Here is a 19,120-nt window from a genome sequence, read left to right on the forward strand (position 1 = left end):
ATTTTTCCTACTGCAGAAAATTCATTAAGGAATTAAAGATGGAATTGCTGTACAATGCCTTCTGATTGCTAGCACTGGGAGCCTTCCATTTTGAAGCACCCTCTGTGTAAACATATATGCACATAATGTCACTCTGCAATATGCAGCTTTCGTCAAAGTAAGATACTTTAACTTAACCTAGTCCTAAGCTCTTGCACTACACAGAATCATAACACTGACATAATACTTTGCAGACTACTGACAAGTGCTCTTTTTTCTTTTTTTCTTTTTAAATATCTTCTTACTGAATCTAGCCTTCCTTGGATGCATGGAATCAGGAAGAAGATAGTAGTAACTCAGTTACAGAAAGAGCATCATCAGAAGAGTGTTTTATCATTCGCTTGCTACTGCCCACTTATGGATGTCCACACGTCCTTTAGACGACGTCCGCCTCCCATGTGCCTCCCGCTCCTTCCTCTCGTTTTTCCGTAGTAAAATAAGCCCCTTTTAATCTGTCTTTTTTTTTTTAAAAAAAAAAAAGGGAATATGCCACCATTTCCTTCCATGTGCAGCAAAAGCAGCGTGATTGCTGCTTCCTCTTTCTCTTCCCATGTAAAGAGACCAACGCTACTGTGGGACAGCAGCAGGCCATAGCAACGGTAAGGAACCATGAAAATCCACCCATCTGATGACGCTCAGAAACAAATTTTGAACTTGTAGATTTTGCCATTGGAGTTAATACTGGTCACTACTTCATTTGAGAAGAAGGAAAATCACCTATATCAGGAACTATACTGTTGTTTTATACTTTGAATGTTTTTAATTTTTGTGAACCGCCCAGAGAGCTCCGGCTATTGGGCGGTATAGAAATGTAATAAATAAATAAATAAATAAATAAATTTCTTTAGTAAATTCTGCATAGGAATGCAGTTGGTTGTGCTCGATAGTATCCGAAAGAAGGGAAAAGTGGCACTACTAAAGTCTGCTATGAAGCTTTCACTGCTGCCATTAGATTATCCGATGAGATATATGGGCCCAACCTCTTAGCATGGAATTCAGTAGATCCAGCTTATGAAATAAGATTGGCAAATGTGTATCTCAGGGAGGTAAACTCCTCAGCTAATATACCAAAGTCTTAGGCCAACTTCCCCAATCTGGTATTCTTCAGATGATTTGGTCTCCAAACCCCATTAACCCAGCCAGCATGGCTAGTGGTCAGGAATGATGTGAGTTGTAGTCCAAAACATCTGGAGGGCACAAGCTTGAGCAAATCTGCCTCAGTCACTTCCGCAAACTTGCTATTAACTTTAGGGTCCAACAGGACAACCAACACAGATAAACTGACAGAAGTGCCTGCCTTCTCAGTGGGAGCCACATTTGTCCTGTATTCTGCATAGGAAGCGGCAGCAACACTCCTTCCCAGAGAACTGAAGGTGATAGGAGAGAACCATTGTTAATAATGGTGTACATACTCATTTCTTTTATCTCACTATTGTCAAAGAGGCTTTGCAGGTTTATGAAGCACTAAAAAACGTGGAAGTCTTGTAAAGAGAGATAATAATGGGGTAAAAGAAAAACGCACGCAATCATGGATACATCCTACCCCTTCAACTATCATCTCTCTCCAGCCATATCCCTTAGTGCTCTGTGGCGATGTCTCACAGATAGGCCATAATTTCAGAGACATTATCAAGCCTTTATAATTAACAAGCAACCAAAAGATACAAGTGAAAAGAAAAAGATGACATTGTTTTTGAAAGCAGCAGACTAAAAGCTTTGATATTAAAACAAGGCCTCAGAAATATTTATCTTTAACTTCTGAGACGTCCAGAATATTTAGGGTTTGCCTGAAAATATTACACGTACACAAGTAGGCAAACACTCTAAGTTTGGCTGCTTGAGGGAGAAGTGCTGTTTATAGTCATATGAGCTTGTTGTGAATAAAAAAAAGCCTGCAAGGCAAGCAAAAGTTACAACAGCAGGGACAAAAGAATAGCACCATGCTACCATAATTCAGCTGCGTAGGATGCAATGGCGTGACCACAACAGTGCATATATTATTACATTATATAAGGACTGAAGTCATAAAGCAGCTTGACTGAGCAGACACATGACGGCGGCCTCTAGCATATCCTGGAATTATGGCTTTGATGAATTACTGGGTCATGGAAGAAGTCAGAACACGTGATTATCATGATTCTTTCTGGGTATAAAACAGGCTGAAGTTTAAATACAGTAAAATGCTCCATAACATGATCAACAGGTTAAAGTGAGAACATTTTTTAAAAGATCAGACCACACCCAAAGAGAAAATGTTTACGATAGTACCACCTCTAACAGAATGAACTTATCAGATGAAATTCTGAATAAGTTTTAAGCACATTAAGTGACTCTGGGTAGGTGGGTATCGTTGCAGATGAATCATGCTGAAGGCTGAAGCAAGGTGTGACCACACAAGAAAAGAGCCATGTCAACTGAAAGAGAGAGAGAGAGAGAGAGAGATTTCTTTGCTCCTAATTTCTCTCTTCCAAAGCTTCTTTTTTTAAAATTAAAAACACCGGGGCATAAATAAGCAAGTTATGTCTAACTAGCCCCTTGCTGGACTGTGTACATTTAGAAGTAACCCATGATTACAAAGGAGTGGGTGAGTGTCTAGGGCTGGGGTGCTTGACTATTCAAGCAGAACATAGGCTACTTGCTCATCCCTAATAATTACCCCTGAAAATTCACAGGCTTTTAAAAATCTGGCACTCTCGTCTATCTCTTCCCAATTGATCTACATAAACAGGAGAGAAAGCCTGAGAATGTAAGCATCAGTACTGCTGTTCCACAGGTAGAATAGAATAGAATATTTTTTTCTTACACGCCTCTCCCTCTGGATTGAGGCGGGGAACAACATTAAATACAAAATCACCATAAAATGCATAAAACTGATTAAAAAACATCTGGGTAGGCCTGCCAGAAAAGATCAGTCTTTGTGGCTTTCTAAAACTTGGCAAGACTATTAAGTTGATGAATCACTCCCAGCAGGCCATTCCACAGAACTTCACCAGGAGGGAATCTACACGTCGTTGTGAGGGCGCTTACATGCGCCCCCAGTGCGCCACCACAACGACGTGTAGATTCCCTCCAGGTAGAAAAGAAAGGCTAAGTAAAATGAAGCTCAACATAGACAGGATAGAGGAGATACTGTTAGAGTACTGTTCATTTGCTTGGGTTATTAGTGTTCAACCTGTTCTGGAGAGAATTGCACTGCCCTTAGGGGACCAGGTTCACAGTTTAGGATGATTATTAATCCCTCTTTATTAGTAGAGGCACGTGTGGTCTTAGTGGTTTGTAATTTTTTTTATCAGCTTAGGCTGATATGGCAGCTATGACCATACTTGGGCAGGGATAATTTTGCCTCAGTCATCCACGCCCTGGTAACCCCGTTTGGATAATGCATTTGAAAATCGTCTAGAACCTTCAGTTAGTCCAGAATATGGCTGTGAGGTTGCTAAGTAGGACTGGGCAATATGAACACATTGAGCCAAGCCTTTATATCCATTGACTTCCAGTCAGCTTCTGGGTCCTATTCTGGTTCTGACCTCTAAGCCCCTTTACAGCTTGGGACTACCATACCTGAAGGATCACCTCTCCCCACAGGTACCTACCTAGACCCCAAGATCTTCTTCAGAGGCCCTTCTCCAGGTGCCCCCTGCCAAGTGAGGTGACTACTGGGTGTGGAATGCTCTCCCCAGAGGGGCTCACCTAATGCCAACCTTTCCGTCATTTTGGTGCTAGGCAAAGGCCATTTTTGTTTTCCCAGGCATTTTCAATTTATTTCAGCCTGTTAAATTTGTTTTATTGACGTTTTTTTAATTCTCTTCTTGAGTTTTCTGCTGCATCATAATTAATTTTTATAACTATAAATTTTAAACTTTTTTTGATTTTATATTGTAAGCTGCACTCAAGACATATATATTCTGCCAGATTCCTAACAGGGTCAAGGTATCTTACTAAGGTTGACGCGTTATATCAGGAAGCATCCAGTGATCTCTTTGGCCTCAATGTAATGGAAGAAACGAAACAAAGGGGGAAGAGGGGGGCAGGAAGTTATTAACATTAATGTTTTAGGCAACTGGGCAAAACAGAGGTTAGGGCATGAGGAACAGGAGTTGCTGCATTAATTCTACTTTAAACACACACTCATCTAAGCTAGTGATCACACCACAATTTCTTTTTTTTCTGTGTACACATGTGTATGCACAGATACAGCATTGCAATTGAGCACTTCTGAGAGTACCCTACGTCTTCCATTTTTATCTCAAAACAGCTAGGCTTCAGTGCTGCTGATTTAATGGAATTTAATGCCTTTCTCCCTGTAAGGAAAGCTATGTCAGTCACAACCACAAAGCTTCTAAGTATGTTTACTCACAAGTAAATCCCAACTTGAAGAGAAAAACACTTCCCCTGCCTGCACTAATTGGTATTAGATGTTTTTTCATTGAATTTTATTGAACATTTATTTATTGCTTATTTATTTTACTTTGCACAGTATTGAATTATTTTTATCTTGTATGTTACCTTAAGAGCTTTCCATCCTAGAGGCAGCCTAAAAATCATTTAAAATAAATAAATAAAATAATCTAAGAAGAAAACCTCAACTTTCTAGAAAGGGTTTGTGGTTGTTTTTCAATTCTGTCAAGAGCAAATAACTAGTTACATAACATTCACAGGTATTTGATGTTAATTCTCAATTATCCCTCATTACAGAACTAAATTTACCATCACACCACACACGTTTGGCGTTATCTCACATTTCCTGTTATTACTCACAGGTAACACAAAGTTCAGAAAAAGAAAAATGTTATGTAGGCTAGCAAAATTAAGTTTTCATCTTTCAAGTTTTACGGAACCTTTCTTTATTTAGGAAGGACTTAACTGTATAAGACAGTCCTGAATGTAAGGCAATGGACTACTTCAGTTCCGTATGGCAGTAACTTACCAGGGTTCTCATATTTTCAGGTAATGGCATGAGGGATTGAATCTGAGGCCAGGGGCCTGTCTTGATGAGGGGTTTGCCCTGGGGTGCATCCACAGTGGTGGCAGGTCATTTATATGACGAAGCCACCATTCCAGGGCCGTCTGGAGACATTCCCCTAAAGCTCTGTTTCTAAAAAGTCGGGCACTTATTCCAACTTTTTCATGCCAACAAGGTGCAGGCGCGCATCTCCCATCTATTCCCATCCTCTGGCTTTGCGCCGGAGGCATGTCCCTAGCCACTGTTGAACCCTGATTGGTCGCCATCAACCGCGACAGGGGGAGGGGGGTGCAGTAAGCCAAATGGCTGCCGGGCCGCCTCCGCACCTCTGCGCATTAAAACAAACCCATAAAAAGAAAAAGACGGAATGAGGAGCTGAGTCCCCCCTCCACGACTCCTCTGTATGTTTGTTTGTTTGCACTCCTCCCTCTAGGACTCCTTTTTTTTCTGCTGCGGGGAGGAGGAGGGGGGAAACAACTGGGATGGGTGGAGGAATGGGGCGCTAGGGGTGGCGGCGGCCCTGTGAGGTTTCAAACACCGCATTTGCACTTCTTTCCGTGGGTATTACCCTGGAGGAGCACAAGTGTGGGATGTCGGATCATGAGGCGCCAATGCGGCTTCATATAGACACGGCCTAGCTCTCAGCTTAGCAAAGAAAAATGTCAACTAGCACTTTAATTCAGCCTATGCCAAATCCCTTCTCCCTCAGACACAGGGTAGATTAACACATGGATATCTCATCACTCAGACCCAGTTCGCATGATCAAAACAGCCCACCATGAGTTGTTTAAGCCAAAGTAAACTGTGGCGCATGCTATTCCATGCCAGCCGGCATTTTGTATATTCAACTCCCGTCTGGTGTTGTGTCTGAATCAGACCACCATGGGTCTATGAGTCTCACAGCTGAATATGTAAACTGCCTCCAATTGGAAAGTATTTTATTTGGGGTTGACGTGAGGCAATATGAATGATCTGGTCTGTCATGGCTGTTTCACTCATGCAAACAACTGTGTGACGCTGCAACCAGTGTTTAATAAATCTGCAACTGTAAAGAAGCTCCAGATGCAGTGGAGAGGCAGCCTGTCCAGTTCTGAATAGTTTAGGTAAAGCTGCTGGTCCACTGGCCTGATTCTATCACATGATTTGGATGATAATAGCCTGCCCAGATTTGAATAGGCTTTGGAAGAGCAATCGTCTCACTGATTTTGAACCTCACACATGGCAAGTGGGACAGCACTACTGCCACTGATATTTGACACTACCGAGTTGTCTCTCACATTTCATCATTCACTGATGAAAGTACAACAGGGTCTCAGTGTCACTCACTTCAGTGGATGGATATTAAACCACAGCAGTCTATTTCAATAATTAAACATATGGCAATATTTCCTTAACAGCAACAATCTCTTCAATATACACCAGTTTCATTTAATGTAAGTCATATAGAAGAGCCAATGTGTCTTAATTAGTAGGCAGGGAACCCCCTGGTCGACCTTGGGCATTCTGAGTCCTCAGCTACAACTATTAATCTGTCAGGCATAGATATTAATAGCCCAGGTCAGAGAGTTATTATAAGAGATTATAAAATACCTGGTGCACTATACTGAGGACTGACAATGTTGGCACCAGTATAAATAAAAGTATCATGGGTAATAATATCAAGTCTGCAAAGTTCATAGCAACTCAAAAGAGGGCAATAAAAGCACAGCTGTCCTTTACTCTACATTTTCCTCTCTATCTCTTAATTATTCATTATAAATAGAAGGGTGGAAGAAAACAGGTTACAATGAAAGCTGTTCATATACAGAAGATATTCTCTTGGGGCTTTTCTACGTGATGCTTTAACCCACCAGTTTCTGAGGCTTCTGCTTCTGGATTCTCTGTGGGATTAAGATCAGCTCCTTTACACATATTCCCCCCCCCCCCCCCGGTTTTTTCTTTCTCTGTCTCTCTCTATGTTCATTACATAACCACTAAGTGGCACTGTGATATAGCGGAATTGCACAACTACACTAGGGTTTTTATGCTGCCATTCACGGATAAAAAATACTTTTCTCGTTAGGAAAAAAGAAAAACTAAAATGGTTGGAAACAATGGGAGAGGCCATGGAGGCTAACAACAAAGTACCCATAACTTAGTGAGTGAGGAAACACTAGTGCACAATAAATTCCTTGTGTAGAAATGCTCAGAATGTAACTGTCATGATCTCCTGTTTCATTTATTTACAGTTTTATGTGGTGGGGTATAGTAGTACTATAAAATGCTCATTTAAAGAAACCCCAAGAGTGTATTGAAATGGGGCTGCAACGAAGGTAGAACTACTGCCAGGTTAGGTGAGTCTGTTGTTTTGTGTGGCTACTAGATCTGTCAAATGCCACCTCAGTTCTCATTAATATTCAAGACATTCAACTCACCAAAAAAGTATCAAGCTAAACACAAATTCTTAAAATTTGTTCAAATATAATTGTAATACAATTCACAGATTTGAGGAAAATATCCTTAAATGAAGACAAATAGTCAGTAGATTGCTGTTAGCATGCTCTAACCCGAAGGTGACTACAGTTTCAATGGGTGACCTACTTTTGCTGTCTAAAAAATATAAATGTAGTAAAAAGGAATCGTTCCAGTAGGTTTACAAGCCTGGTCTTTGTAATAGTATGCAAAGCCGCTGTCTAGCCATGGTTTCTTCTCAATAAATGCATCTGGGAAAGGCAAAATTCAGCAGCAACACATTCAATTCAATCTTTAGTTTGTCATGCAGTTATTGTGGAAGACAGCCCTGACCTGGATAGGAGCACACACCAAGAACTGGAGCACAGATGTCTCAAATGAAACTTCTAACATAAGCACTCAGATTTAAGGCATAACTTCTAGTAAAACATATGCAAAACATTCCAGAGATCTGCCTTTTTTTAAAAAAAAAGCTTCTGGAATTAGCATGTATCTGAATCTCATCTGAAATTGATGAGGCTGCTTCCCTGTGGAATGGTCTCAAATTTCCATGCTCCTTTATCGTTAAGTCAGATCTCAGTATTTGCATGTACATATAATACTATCAATTTGGATGGCTTTTTCAGTAGAAGCTGTCAATAATTGGACAATTGTTCACAGCCTGAATATATCAGCCTAGAGAAAACAATAAAGACTGCTTGGAATAGGAGGACCTGAGTAGCAAATAGAAGCTAATTGGCCCTGCAGATAACATTTAGGTAGATATGCCTTAACTATGAGACTATTAAATTCTTCAGTCACAGGAAAGGGAGAAGAGAAACAGCAAGGGATGACAGAAACAAAAAGCTGTTTGTTTGTTTTAAAAAAATTGTAAGTAGATCAGCAGCAAAAAGGAAAAGGGGTGGGTGGGGAACATTTACAAGAAGCAGTCTCAGCATTTGCCCTACAATTACAATATTCTGCCTTCCTTCCTTCTGGAATCCCTCTATAACTTTTCTGTGTAGTTGGGTTATGGTGACCAGCATTATGGTGGTGCTGACAGAGTTGGATGGGAGAGGTGTTGGTGGGTATTCTATTAGGTGGGATTTTAATGGCTGCATTCTATTACTTTATACCTTTGGTTATTAGGATATTTTAACCCAAATTAACAAAAGATTATGTTGGCTTAGCAGTGCAGTTACAGCAGGGGCAGACCGGACAGATGGTACAGCAACAGAAGAGATTTAACAGAAGTAGCTGAGAAAGCTGAGATGCCACCTGTGCAAGTTTTAAAAGGAAGACTGATGCCAAATAATGTAATATGAAATGCAGAACTCACTGAATGTACCTTGGCATTAGAGATACCCCTTACTTTGAACATCCTAAGTATGCATTAAATGGCAAGAGAAGAGATAAAAAAATTAGTAATCAAAAACTCATGGTAATCCATATCAATGTCATTTAAAGGTTACCTTTTATATATTGATATACGTCCATATATAGCAGATTAGCACATCATTTATATAATAAAACACCAAAAATGTGTAGCAATAATGCATCATGAATGACTCTAAAAGACTGGATGCTAAAGGATATGTAACAAATTGCAATTCATGAAAAATAGTTCCCATCATTGTCTCACCTGCAAACTTTCAATGCCAGTAGTTCTTACCTGCTGCTTGAGGGCCTCCAAAGATTCAAATTCTAGCCTTGCCAACTTTGTCTGAATATCCCGTGGTTTATCAGCGATTACATATGACATAAGAAACTTCAAAGCTAGTGCTAAATGCTGGGGAGGAAAAGATAAATAGAATACCATTCAGTGAGGAACGCTTATTATCCTGCATGGTTGATAACAATAAGTATGAAGTTCCGTTTTAGGCTGTGGGCCTAAAATAGCCTGTACTGTAATAGCAAATATTGTTGTCCCTTACGAAAAAGAGATTAGAGATTATATGTATGAACAGAACAAGGCAAAGAAATATTCTGCAAGTATACTTTAAAAGGTTGACAAGTTATGCTGTATATATATAAAATCCATAGTATACAATTGTATTGCCATCTGCAATTTGCTAGAAACTAGAAACCCGCAGACAAAGAAGAGGCTGCTCAGTTCAAATCACTAAGTGAAATCCAGCCCATTCACATGGCTTTTTGGTTTTCATTGTCCCCTTCAGAGTTGTCAGATCACAATATTGCAGTGACGGTAGAAGCGAGGGCTAATAGCAGTGTGTGTGGGCCACTGCCAGAGAGAGAAGGGTTAAACCTCACTTCCCCATATGCTATAGTCCCAATGTACCATATGTACTATATCTGTACCAAATGGACAACAGCAATTCCTTAGCCATTTGACACACCTCAAAATTGGCTGATTTCATTTCAACTACGTTCCGGGCAATGAACAATTCTTTTGTGGGGAAGAGAATTAGACCGTCCACAAATACATGTCTAAATCAGAAGTAAGCCCCGTTGGATTTATTCCAAGTAAACATGCTGAAGAATCAACAAATGATTCAGAGAAGCAACATTGGTGGAAGGGGTATTTTACCAAACCATTTCTCCTTGAACAACTAGGTCGAGTTCATGAATTTTTGGTCAGATCACTGTTTGTCTACAGCTCTACCCAGCTATTAATTAGAACAAAAACCCAGAAGTACTTCAAAGTGATGTGTTTAATTTATTTATTTATTTATATAAATAAATAAATAAATAAATAAATAAATAAATAAATAAATAAATGTGTTTAATAAAATGTTTAGTCTGACCCTTAATTTCCTGTTAGTGAATACGTAACTGCCAATGAGTGCCCTGTTAACTTCACATACTGGTTCTATAAGTATTGATTTTGATTTTATGGCTGTGATTGTTGGTATTCATTCTTCAACACCAATGTTTTATAACATAGTTTTGATGAGATGTCCGCACCCTTGCAAAGCATTCTGTCCTAATCTGTCTAATAATCAGACTGATCTTATTTTGAATCTATCTAATGGTGGCTAGCTGGAGTACAACATCCGTGTAATTATACTACTGCAGAAATCAAAAGAAGTGTTCAAAATTCCAAAAATTCATTGCTATTTTTTTAGGAAAGAGAAGTTGAGGGACACGCTGATGAGAAAAGAAAAAAAACCCACCACGCAGCTGCTCATGGCAGTATTTTTATTTTTTTTGCAGAACAGGCCATCTCCACTGGCTCTCTGAACACTTGGCAGAAGTCCACAAAGAATTTGACAGTGCTGTAATTATCAAGGGTGAGAGACATTGACATTTTGCTCCTTATCCACTTGGCAGATGGCAAAATAGGAGGATATTTTACTGTTGACACCAGGGATCCTTGTTAATTCTATCCTGTTTTCCTCATACCAAGACATACACCCTGTAATCATCCTGTAGAACATGTACTTGAAAAACAGAATCTCTTTTAAGTCTTGCAATTTAGAATAATGCTGTTCTGCAAGGCCTTAGAATGAGAGAGACTACTGATATTAAGCTATTAAATAAACTTAAGGATACTATAGTGTTGCCTAGTAAGGAACTTACTTAACCACAGAAAATGCCTTGTCATTTGCAGCAGACTGTTAGAATTTAATTTCAAAATCACTTAACATATGGATTAATTCCTATTCTAATTCAAACTATCAATCACACTTGGGATACTGCTGTAATAAGCGGAGTAGGTAGCCTTCACAACTGTGGTATGGCTGTTTATAGGGTTTAGAAAGGAAAGGAACCTCTTGTGCAAGCACTTGAGTCATTGCTGACTCCTAGAGGGACACCTGCTTTCGCTGACGTTTTCTTGGCAGACTTTGTAGCGGGGTGGTTTGCCATTGCCTTCCCCAGTCACAGTTACCTTTCCCCCAGCTAGCTGGGTACTCATTTTACCGACCTCGGAAGGATGGAAGGCTGAGTCGACCTGAGCTGGCTGCCTGAGAACCAGCTTCCGCTGGGATCGAACTCAGGCCGTGGGGAGAGTTTCGGCTGCAGTAACTGCCGCTTACCACTCTGCGCCACACGAGGCTCATTTATAGGGTTTACTAAACATGAAATTAAGAATTGTTGGTTTGTAGGTCAAATCAATTACATTTGATATTCCTGAATGTGTAACAAGCCTGGACTTTGATCTAACAAACTTTAATAGTTTTTAATTCAAACCAAGATTGATTATGAGTTCATTTATATTTTCTGCTTCTACATGACTAATCATTCAAACTTTGCCCCCAAACTGGATTTTGGGATGCCAACAGGAAGGAGAAATCTCATCCTTTTTGACTGGATTCCTCCTCAGCATGCTGTACATTTCAGCTTTTGCCCACTGTGCTGCAGCCTCCGCCCTCATCAGTGGCTTCATGCCACTCAACTATAGGAAACACAGCGTACGAGAAAGCAGCCAATCAGAGGACACAAGGCGCTGCATAATGTCATGATATATAGGTTTGGAGGAAAATACCATAGTATGCATTCTACACTCTTAAGATACACTATAGCTATGAGCAAGAACTGGCAAATTTTTCAAGATCTCAAATTAATAGAGAACTTTCATCCAAATGTTACATTGGATTTGCACAATGCTGAGCTCATTATTATTTCCAATGAAGTAAGTTTGCCCATCACTAGTTTTGACATATTGTTTACTGCTTCAAGTGTAAAGAACATGAGTAGTTAAGCCACCAATTATGGTGGATCCAACATGCCCATTTGGCACCCTGAAAATCTATTATTATTATTATTATTATTATTATTATTATTATTATTATTGCTAAGTTTCTAGTCCTTATGACTAGAAAGACGCCAGAATAAATCTCAGAAATCAGTTATAAGAAATTGGTAATCTGATAAGCATTAGAAATGAAAATATGCCATGAAAACATAGAATAAGTAATTTGCTAGATTAAATTGTACAACAGCACATTCATTAACACTTGATATCTAGACCTTAAGACTAAATTTGCCCTCACATTTCTGTCAATGCACAGCTACTATACAACACATATAAAGAAAGGACAGTAAGTATTCATGATACCATATTTCTTCAATTGTAAGACACCACTGATTGTAAGACGCACACTAATTTCAGTACCACCAACAGGAAAAAACAACCCTAAGACACACCCACGATTCTAAGATGCACCCCATTTTTAGAGATGTTTATATGGGGAAAAAGTGTGTCTTAGAATCAAAGAAATAGGGTAGTATTACTTAACAGTACATTTTGCAACGCAACAGTCTAGAATGCAGCAATATAATGCACACAATGTTGATCTTTACAATCCTTAAATATTTTGGCACAACCCTTATCTCAATTTATGGAAAGTGTTTAATAGGAGCTAGGATACAGGTTGCCAAAAGTCAAATTAGCTAATGTAGTATCTAATGAACAGGAAAGCTTTGATTATGCTCTGAAATAAATTCTACATGAAAAGAAGATAGAGAAAAATGAACATGCAATACAATTTGACACTATGATTAATAGCATGCTTCATGAAATACCACTTAACTAATTGCCAGTATTATTCATTGGTCCTATATATGTCCGGTCTATCTTATCGGGAAGATATTTGAAAACATGACATAGATTCTTTGGTATGCAATATCGAAAACTACAAAATTATATAAATGGAGACCAACTTTGTACCAAAAAAACCACTCTTTACCAAGTCTTTGCTTGGCTTAACAGAATGCCTAAATTTAGATAAAATCAAAATATCCCAAACGTTGCATAACTACTTATCTTACCAATATCTGAGGGGGGGGGGGAAATCCAGCTGCAATTGTTAAATTTATTTAAGATCTACTTGTCTGGAGATGCAGTGGGGGATTAAGCTAACTGTTATACAAAGTAAGAAGACTTTTGGGGGAAACTGAATTTACTGAAACAGTCCTAATATGAAGTATTGATTATATGATGTACCATGTACATTGATGGTGCTATATAAATAAATAAATAAATAATAATAATAATAATAATAATAATAATAATAATAATAATGATAGGGTATTTCCAAAACATATGAAATAATCTATTAAGATAGCAGGTATTGTGTTTGCCTGATTTCATTTTAAATAAAAAAAGTTCATTCAAATATACTTTTAAAATAAATAAGAAAGCATTTACACATAAGAATAAATTCCCTAGTCTTGGATCAACAACATATATCCCCACTGTACCTGGGACTAAACCAGCAAGGCAGAATGCTTGAAGTATCCTGAGTCTAAAATTCATCATAGCCAGCACATCAGTACAGATTCTACAGTGTTTGGTAAAGGTATCACAGGTGGTTGTTTAACAAAAAATTGTCACATGACAATCTTGGAGCGTCATCAGACAAGAGATTTATAGCACACTATTTAATGGCCCCTCACAGATTTCGGGGGTCCTTTTAACGACGACATCCACCTCCTGCTTTTTGTAAAAATTAGAGTCACAATTAGAGTTTTTTATTCCAACTCTTCTGAGATTGCGCTATAAAATGCCCACTAGACGGCCCTATCCTCATTGAAATCTACAGGCTACGTGGTCACTGGTCTCTTCTCCGTCAAAAGTGCTCGGTTCGAACGCAGAAGAGAACTAGAAAGAGAGGAAACACAATTCCCCCACCCCATCTGATGATGCTCTTGATCTCAAAGCCCGTAAAATAGCAGTCGTCGTCCCCCAAAGGCACAGACTGTTACCTGACTAAGGAGAAATCATCACTTTCCTCTTTTATGCCTTCATGAGACAGCGTGGGGGGCAGCTCTGGCCCTCCAGATGTTGTTGAACTCCAACCCCCATCAGTCCCAGCCAGCAGAGTCAATTAGGGAAGTCAGAGTTGTAGTCAAACAACATCTGAAGGGGCACAGGTCTCCCACCAGGTTCAAAGTCACCTTGCTGCTATAGATCTGAATCCCCGTCACCAGAGGTAGGCAACTTGTGCCCCTCCAGATGTTGCTGGACTGGAGTTCCCATCATCCCTCTCCACTTACTGTGCCGGCTAGGGCTGTGGGGGACTGCAGTCAAACATCATCTGGCAGGCCGCAGGTTGCTCACCCCTGCTTTACACCTTGATTAATAAACCGCAAACCAGCTAGGATTCTTCCTAGTGCCTTCTGTAAAATGAAGGCAAATCTGTGCACCACCCAATGGATGTAGGCCAAACTGTTTCCTGCAATAGGGGCTGCAGGAAAAGCAGAGATGATGTCTGCTCCCTATGAAAGGAAGACTATCTCCAACAGATGAAAGCAGAATTTAGTCCAACTAACATCCTGGTGAATCTTCCAGCAACCTTGTTGAACAAAAACTATGGAAACACTGAATTTTAAAAGCTTGGACAGGATTTGGGTAAGGGTTAATTTCAGGCTCTGAGGCAAAGGCATAGATTCTTATACTTGAGAGTAGAGCAATATTCTTGCCATCTTGTATGTAAAGTTATCCTTTATGGGTGTCCCATCATGATAAAGGCCAAGAAGTATGTTTCACAGACTAAACTAACTTTGGTTCTATTGTGGAGTGGGATGGGGAGAAATACCTTGTATGCATGTTTAGTCTCCCTTTCGTCATATTCTGGCCTTTTTGATAAACAACTCTTGTGAACATTCCTGGACACTTTCAGTGTTCAGATTTCAAATTTCAACTGTTTTCCTTCCAATTTAACTTCTTGTGCTTAATCTACTGATTAATCAGGACACTGTTAATTGGACAATTTAAAATGCTTGCAACTGGAAATATCTCATGTCCTATTTGGACATCACTTGAAATGAAACAATTCTGTCCCTAGAAAAGGAGTAGGGTTTTCTAAGTGCCCAAGTTAGCTTTTATCTATTTTTAAACTACTTAATCCACCTAGCTCCTTGAAAGGGTCTGTAACTAAGGTTGTAATAGAACGCTTTCCAAGAAATGCTCTCAGTTTAACTACGATTTATTCATGAAGATCAACTATACGAAGTGCAGGGAAATCTGCTGTATGTGTTTAAAGACACATGTATCATGCCTTTTGCAAGGCCAAGCAGAAATCAGTGCACAGCACATTATATACCAGCAGGTACTTATTGCTTTGTTACACAGAAATACTCCTGGATTGGGGAAACTATGCAAACATGGTACTGTTTTTCAGTACCATCACATTTCTAATACTACAGGCATGATTTTGGGTTCCTAGTAAATGTAATACTCCAGGAAAATATCATGTTCATGTTCAGTTATAATTTTCTCCCTCCCCAACAACCCTACCAACCAGCACGCTAGAAGTCTTTCCTTGAAAGGGCTTGTTTAATTTAGTTTCTTGATGTCCTCTTACTTTAGGAACTTTTTCTTCTATCTTACAAATAATGGGCTTTTTTAAAGCTCTGGTTCTCAAGTCATGAGACAGGTGTGCATTTGCAAGACACTGTTAAGGCACAACAGGCTTATTTAGATTAACGGGAAATTGCGTTGCCTTACCAGGGCTTTGCTTCCTGCTTTTCTTGCACAATTGTAATGGGCTGCATTACATGGGCAGAGACGGGCGACTACATGGTCTATAATGGAAAACTTCCCCTCCTCTCAATGCTCGCTCTTCAATGGGACAGCACCCTCTAGTGGGTGCTTTGTAGTGCAATTTTGGCTGCACACAGTATGAAATCCTGCAATTTTTCAGAAGAATTTGGATATCCAGGTGTGTTTTTTTAAGAACGGAATAACTGGGGGAAGGCACGAGAGACATGCAGGAGATTGACATTATCATCAAAAGGACCCACAAACTTCCATGAATGGCAGTCACAAGCATGCCTTATTTCACTCGTGTGAAGACCCCCAACGTTTCTCAGAGGAAGACAATCCTGCAGCAGCCACAGCCATTTTCCTACAGCAGCAGACTTTTAGTAAAGCAGATAGGGAAGCTGCAATGTTTTCCATGGAAGCTGCAGAGAGGCAGAAGGCATATAGGAGTGTCTGGCCACTGGCACTGCACCTCATCCCTCTCCTGTATCCTTCCCTGGCTGGGAGAATGACAAGTCCTGTTCTAGTTGGATTGGTATCCATAAGTATTCCCCAACAGTAATTGGGCAAATAGAATTGGGATGGGATGGGGATCTGCTTCAGGAAAATGGAGGGGGGAGGATTTCTCCCCCAGTGTTCTTGTCCCAGTCTGAATCACTGTTCACTCCTGGGGCTATAAAGACCAAAGAGACTGAAGCTCCAAAGACAACTGGTATAGGTGAAATGTGCAAGGGGAAAAGGCTCGTATGATCAGTGCAAGATCAAACTTATATTACATCTTGCCTTTATGAGTATATATTTTGGTCCATACTCTCACAGCTCTATTTGTATTAACTCAAAACCAATGTTTGCAATTTGAGAAGTTCAATAGTACATTCAGAATATCAGATTTTCTCAACAAAAACTATATTGCCTTTAAGATATACAATAAAAGCCTACCCCTTACATCCATCCCTAAGCCAAGTTAATTTTATTTATACACATGCCCATATACATATGTCCACATATGTTGGTACCTAAAACCAACATTATTTAAAATGAATCTGGTTACTCAGGTAACAACTGTATTTATATAATTTAGGGTTTACTTTTCGGTTGTAAGAAAACTAACCCTGAACAAAATAAAAAATAAAAAATGATTCCATAAATTATATACAGACTAAATATGATTGATCAGTGGCAAATAAATGTAATAAAAGAGCCCAACCTTATGATTTTTTGTGTTATAAGAGTGTTCAATAGCTTAAGAGAGTTGCCATAAGCTCAGAGGTTCATATCAACCGTTATGTTTCAAAATCAATATGTTATTACTCTAAATCTGAAAGGGAACAATGGGGATGACTGAAATAAGAGTAATATTTTGTTAAATCATGATTACTCTTCACAGCAGCTAAAAGCTTCTTCATGTATACTTTTTAGGAATTGGTTAAGCTAAGGTTCTTCCATAGAACTCTTTTAAAATGGTGTGATATAAATATGAATTATCCTAGTTTGCATTTAGTATCTAAGAGCACTGAAGTGAAGAAATCAATTAATTATACATTAATCCCTCAGAAAACAGACGACAGTTAGAGTATTTTTAATCATTTCATTTTTCATGTTTTTCTTTTTATCGATTCTACACCTCTCAGAGCCAAACTACATGTGACCTGGGAGGTCTCTGAGTAGCGTCTTGACAATTCTGGATTTATTTTTCACTGAAACACACCAGGGGTGGGAGGTGGTGCATTTGATCACAGCCGCTGCAATGGTGAAAAAGTGCTTAACCCTTTCTTCACAAGACACTTGCAATCACAATTGCCTGTGAACTGCTTTTCCATCAGGAATGGAGAAATATGGAGTCCCCATTTGTTCCTCCTACATGAATGGGAGTGCAGCTTTGGTAAGACTGAGAGCGTCATCACACAGGGAAATCATGTTTCCTTACCATCTCTTCTCCGGCCCTGCATTTGTCCCTCATTACTTCCTCTTCTGCCGGGAGGGGAAAGAGGAAGCAAACAAAGACCACATGGCCCATTCAGGGGCCATTTTGATCGTGCCACTTTTCCTGCACAGAGCAGGAGATCACAGCACATTCTGGGGTTTCTTAAGAAGTCAGATTAAAAGGGGTCTACTCTGTGACAAAAAAAATGAGCAAAAGGAGCAGGAGGCAGACATCATCATCTAAAGGACACACGCACACCCGTAAGTGGGCGTGCAATAAAACGCTTGTCTGGTGAACCTTTGATTTTGATTGGAAAAAAATTGCCCACAAGAAATGTTAGTCACCCTTCCCCTACAGCACTGTTTCACCTCATCAAGAGGTTGCATTTTAGTATTGGGAGCATTTACCTGATGTGAACTAGCATGTTAATTACTGAGCTCAAAATAACATGTCTTGAAATATCAGTATAACATTTCTATTGATCAGAGAAAACACATTATTACACTTAAGGAGGCTGTACAGTGGCCCTAACAAACTGCAAATAGGCCATGCTTCTCTCAAGGTATAACAAGTTAATGAAAATGACTGCTTGGAAACTGAGGACGTGGTGGCCTCCCGAGATTTTTCTGATAGCATCAGAAATGTTAAATAATTCTATTCAGGTTCTTTGCTCAAGACCTTCAAAATCATTTCCATAGACAGCCTGCTGAGATTAAGACAGCAACAATTCCCATGGACCAACTAGTGAGAAAATAAGAATTCTCTGTTTATGAGAATAAGCACAGTTTTAAGCCAGTTTAAGAAGATGATTACAGATGCATTTACAATGCAAGCCTATACATCTCTGCTCAGAATTAAACCCCACTGAATTCACTCAGATAGATGGGAATTCTAAACCAATTCAACTAGGAGTAAGCCCCCTTAAACTCAATGGAACACACCTTTGAATAGACAAACTGAGGGTTTTGTTGTTAATGTCCTATCTTTAATCACATTTTAAATCTGGTATTAACATCCCAAATCAGAGCAGAAAATGTTAATGAAAACTACTCACATTTTTATTGTAAAAGGATTTTGTGGGGGTGGGGTTAGTCTTCTGTATTTTTTTTTACTCAACTTGCTTCATTAAAACTCAGTGCTGAATTTGCTGTAAGATATTCACCACGATGGAAACGCATTGCAAAGCATTTCCTCTAAGAAATGCAAAACAAGAGTGTCTGTTCAAGCGCAACAATGCGGTAGAGAAAATGGAATGAAGATTGAGAATATTAAAATCATTTTTTTCAAGTATGACACTCTTTAAGGAGCATTAAAT

General features: G+C 39.3%; 1 protein-coding gene across 3 annotated transcripts in view; it reads right to left on the reverse strand.

Moving 5' to 3' along the window:
- The window catches only part of ANO10 (anoctamin 10), an 82,877-nt gene that overhangs the window by 24,594 nt on the left and 39,163 nt on the right, over window positions 1-19,120 (reverse strand). For all 3 annotated transcript variants that reach the window (XM_063124644.1, XM_063124654.1, XM_063124636.1), the window contains exon 12: window positions 9,105-9,221. In XM_063124644.1, the coding sequence (XP_062980714.1) occupies window positions 9,105-9,221 (117 nt within the window). The remainder of the gene's footprint in view (window positions 1-9,104; window positions 9,222-19,120) is intronic.

The sequence above is a fragment of the Elgaria multicarinata genome, chromosome 1 (assembly GCF_023053635.1).
Source record: "Elgaria multicarinata webbii isolate HBS135686 ecotype San Diego chromosome 1, rElgMul1.1.pri, whole genome shotgun sequence".
NCBI classification, from domain to species: Eukaryota; Metazoa; Chordata; class Lepidosauria; order Squamata; family Anguidae; genus Elgaria; species Elgaria multicarinata.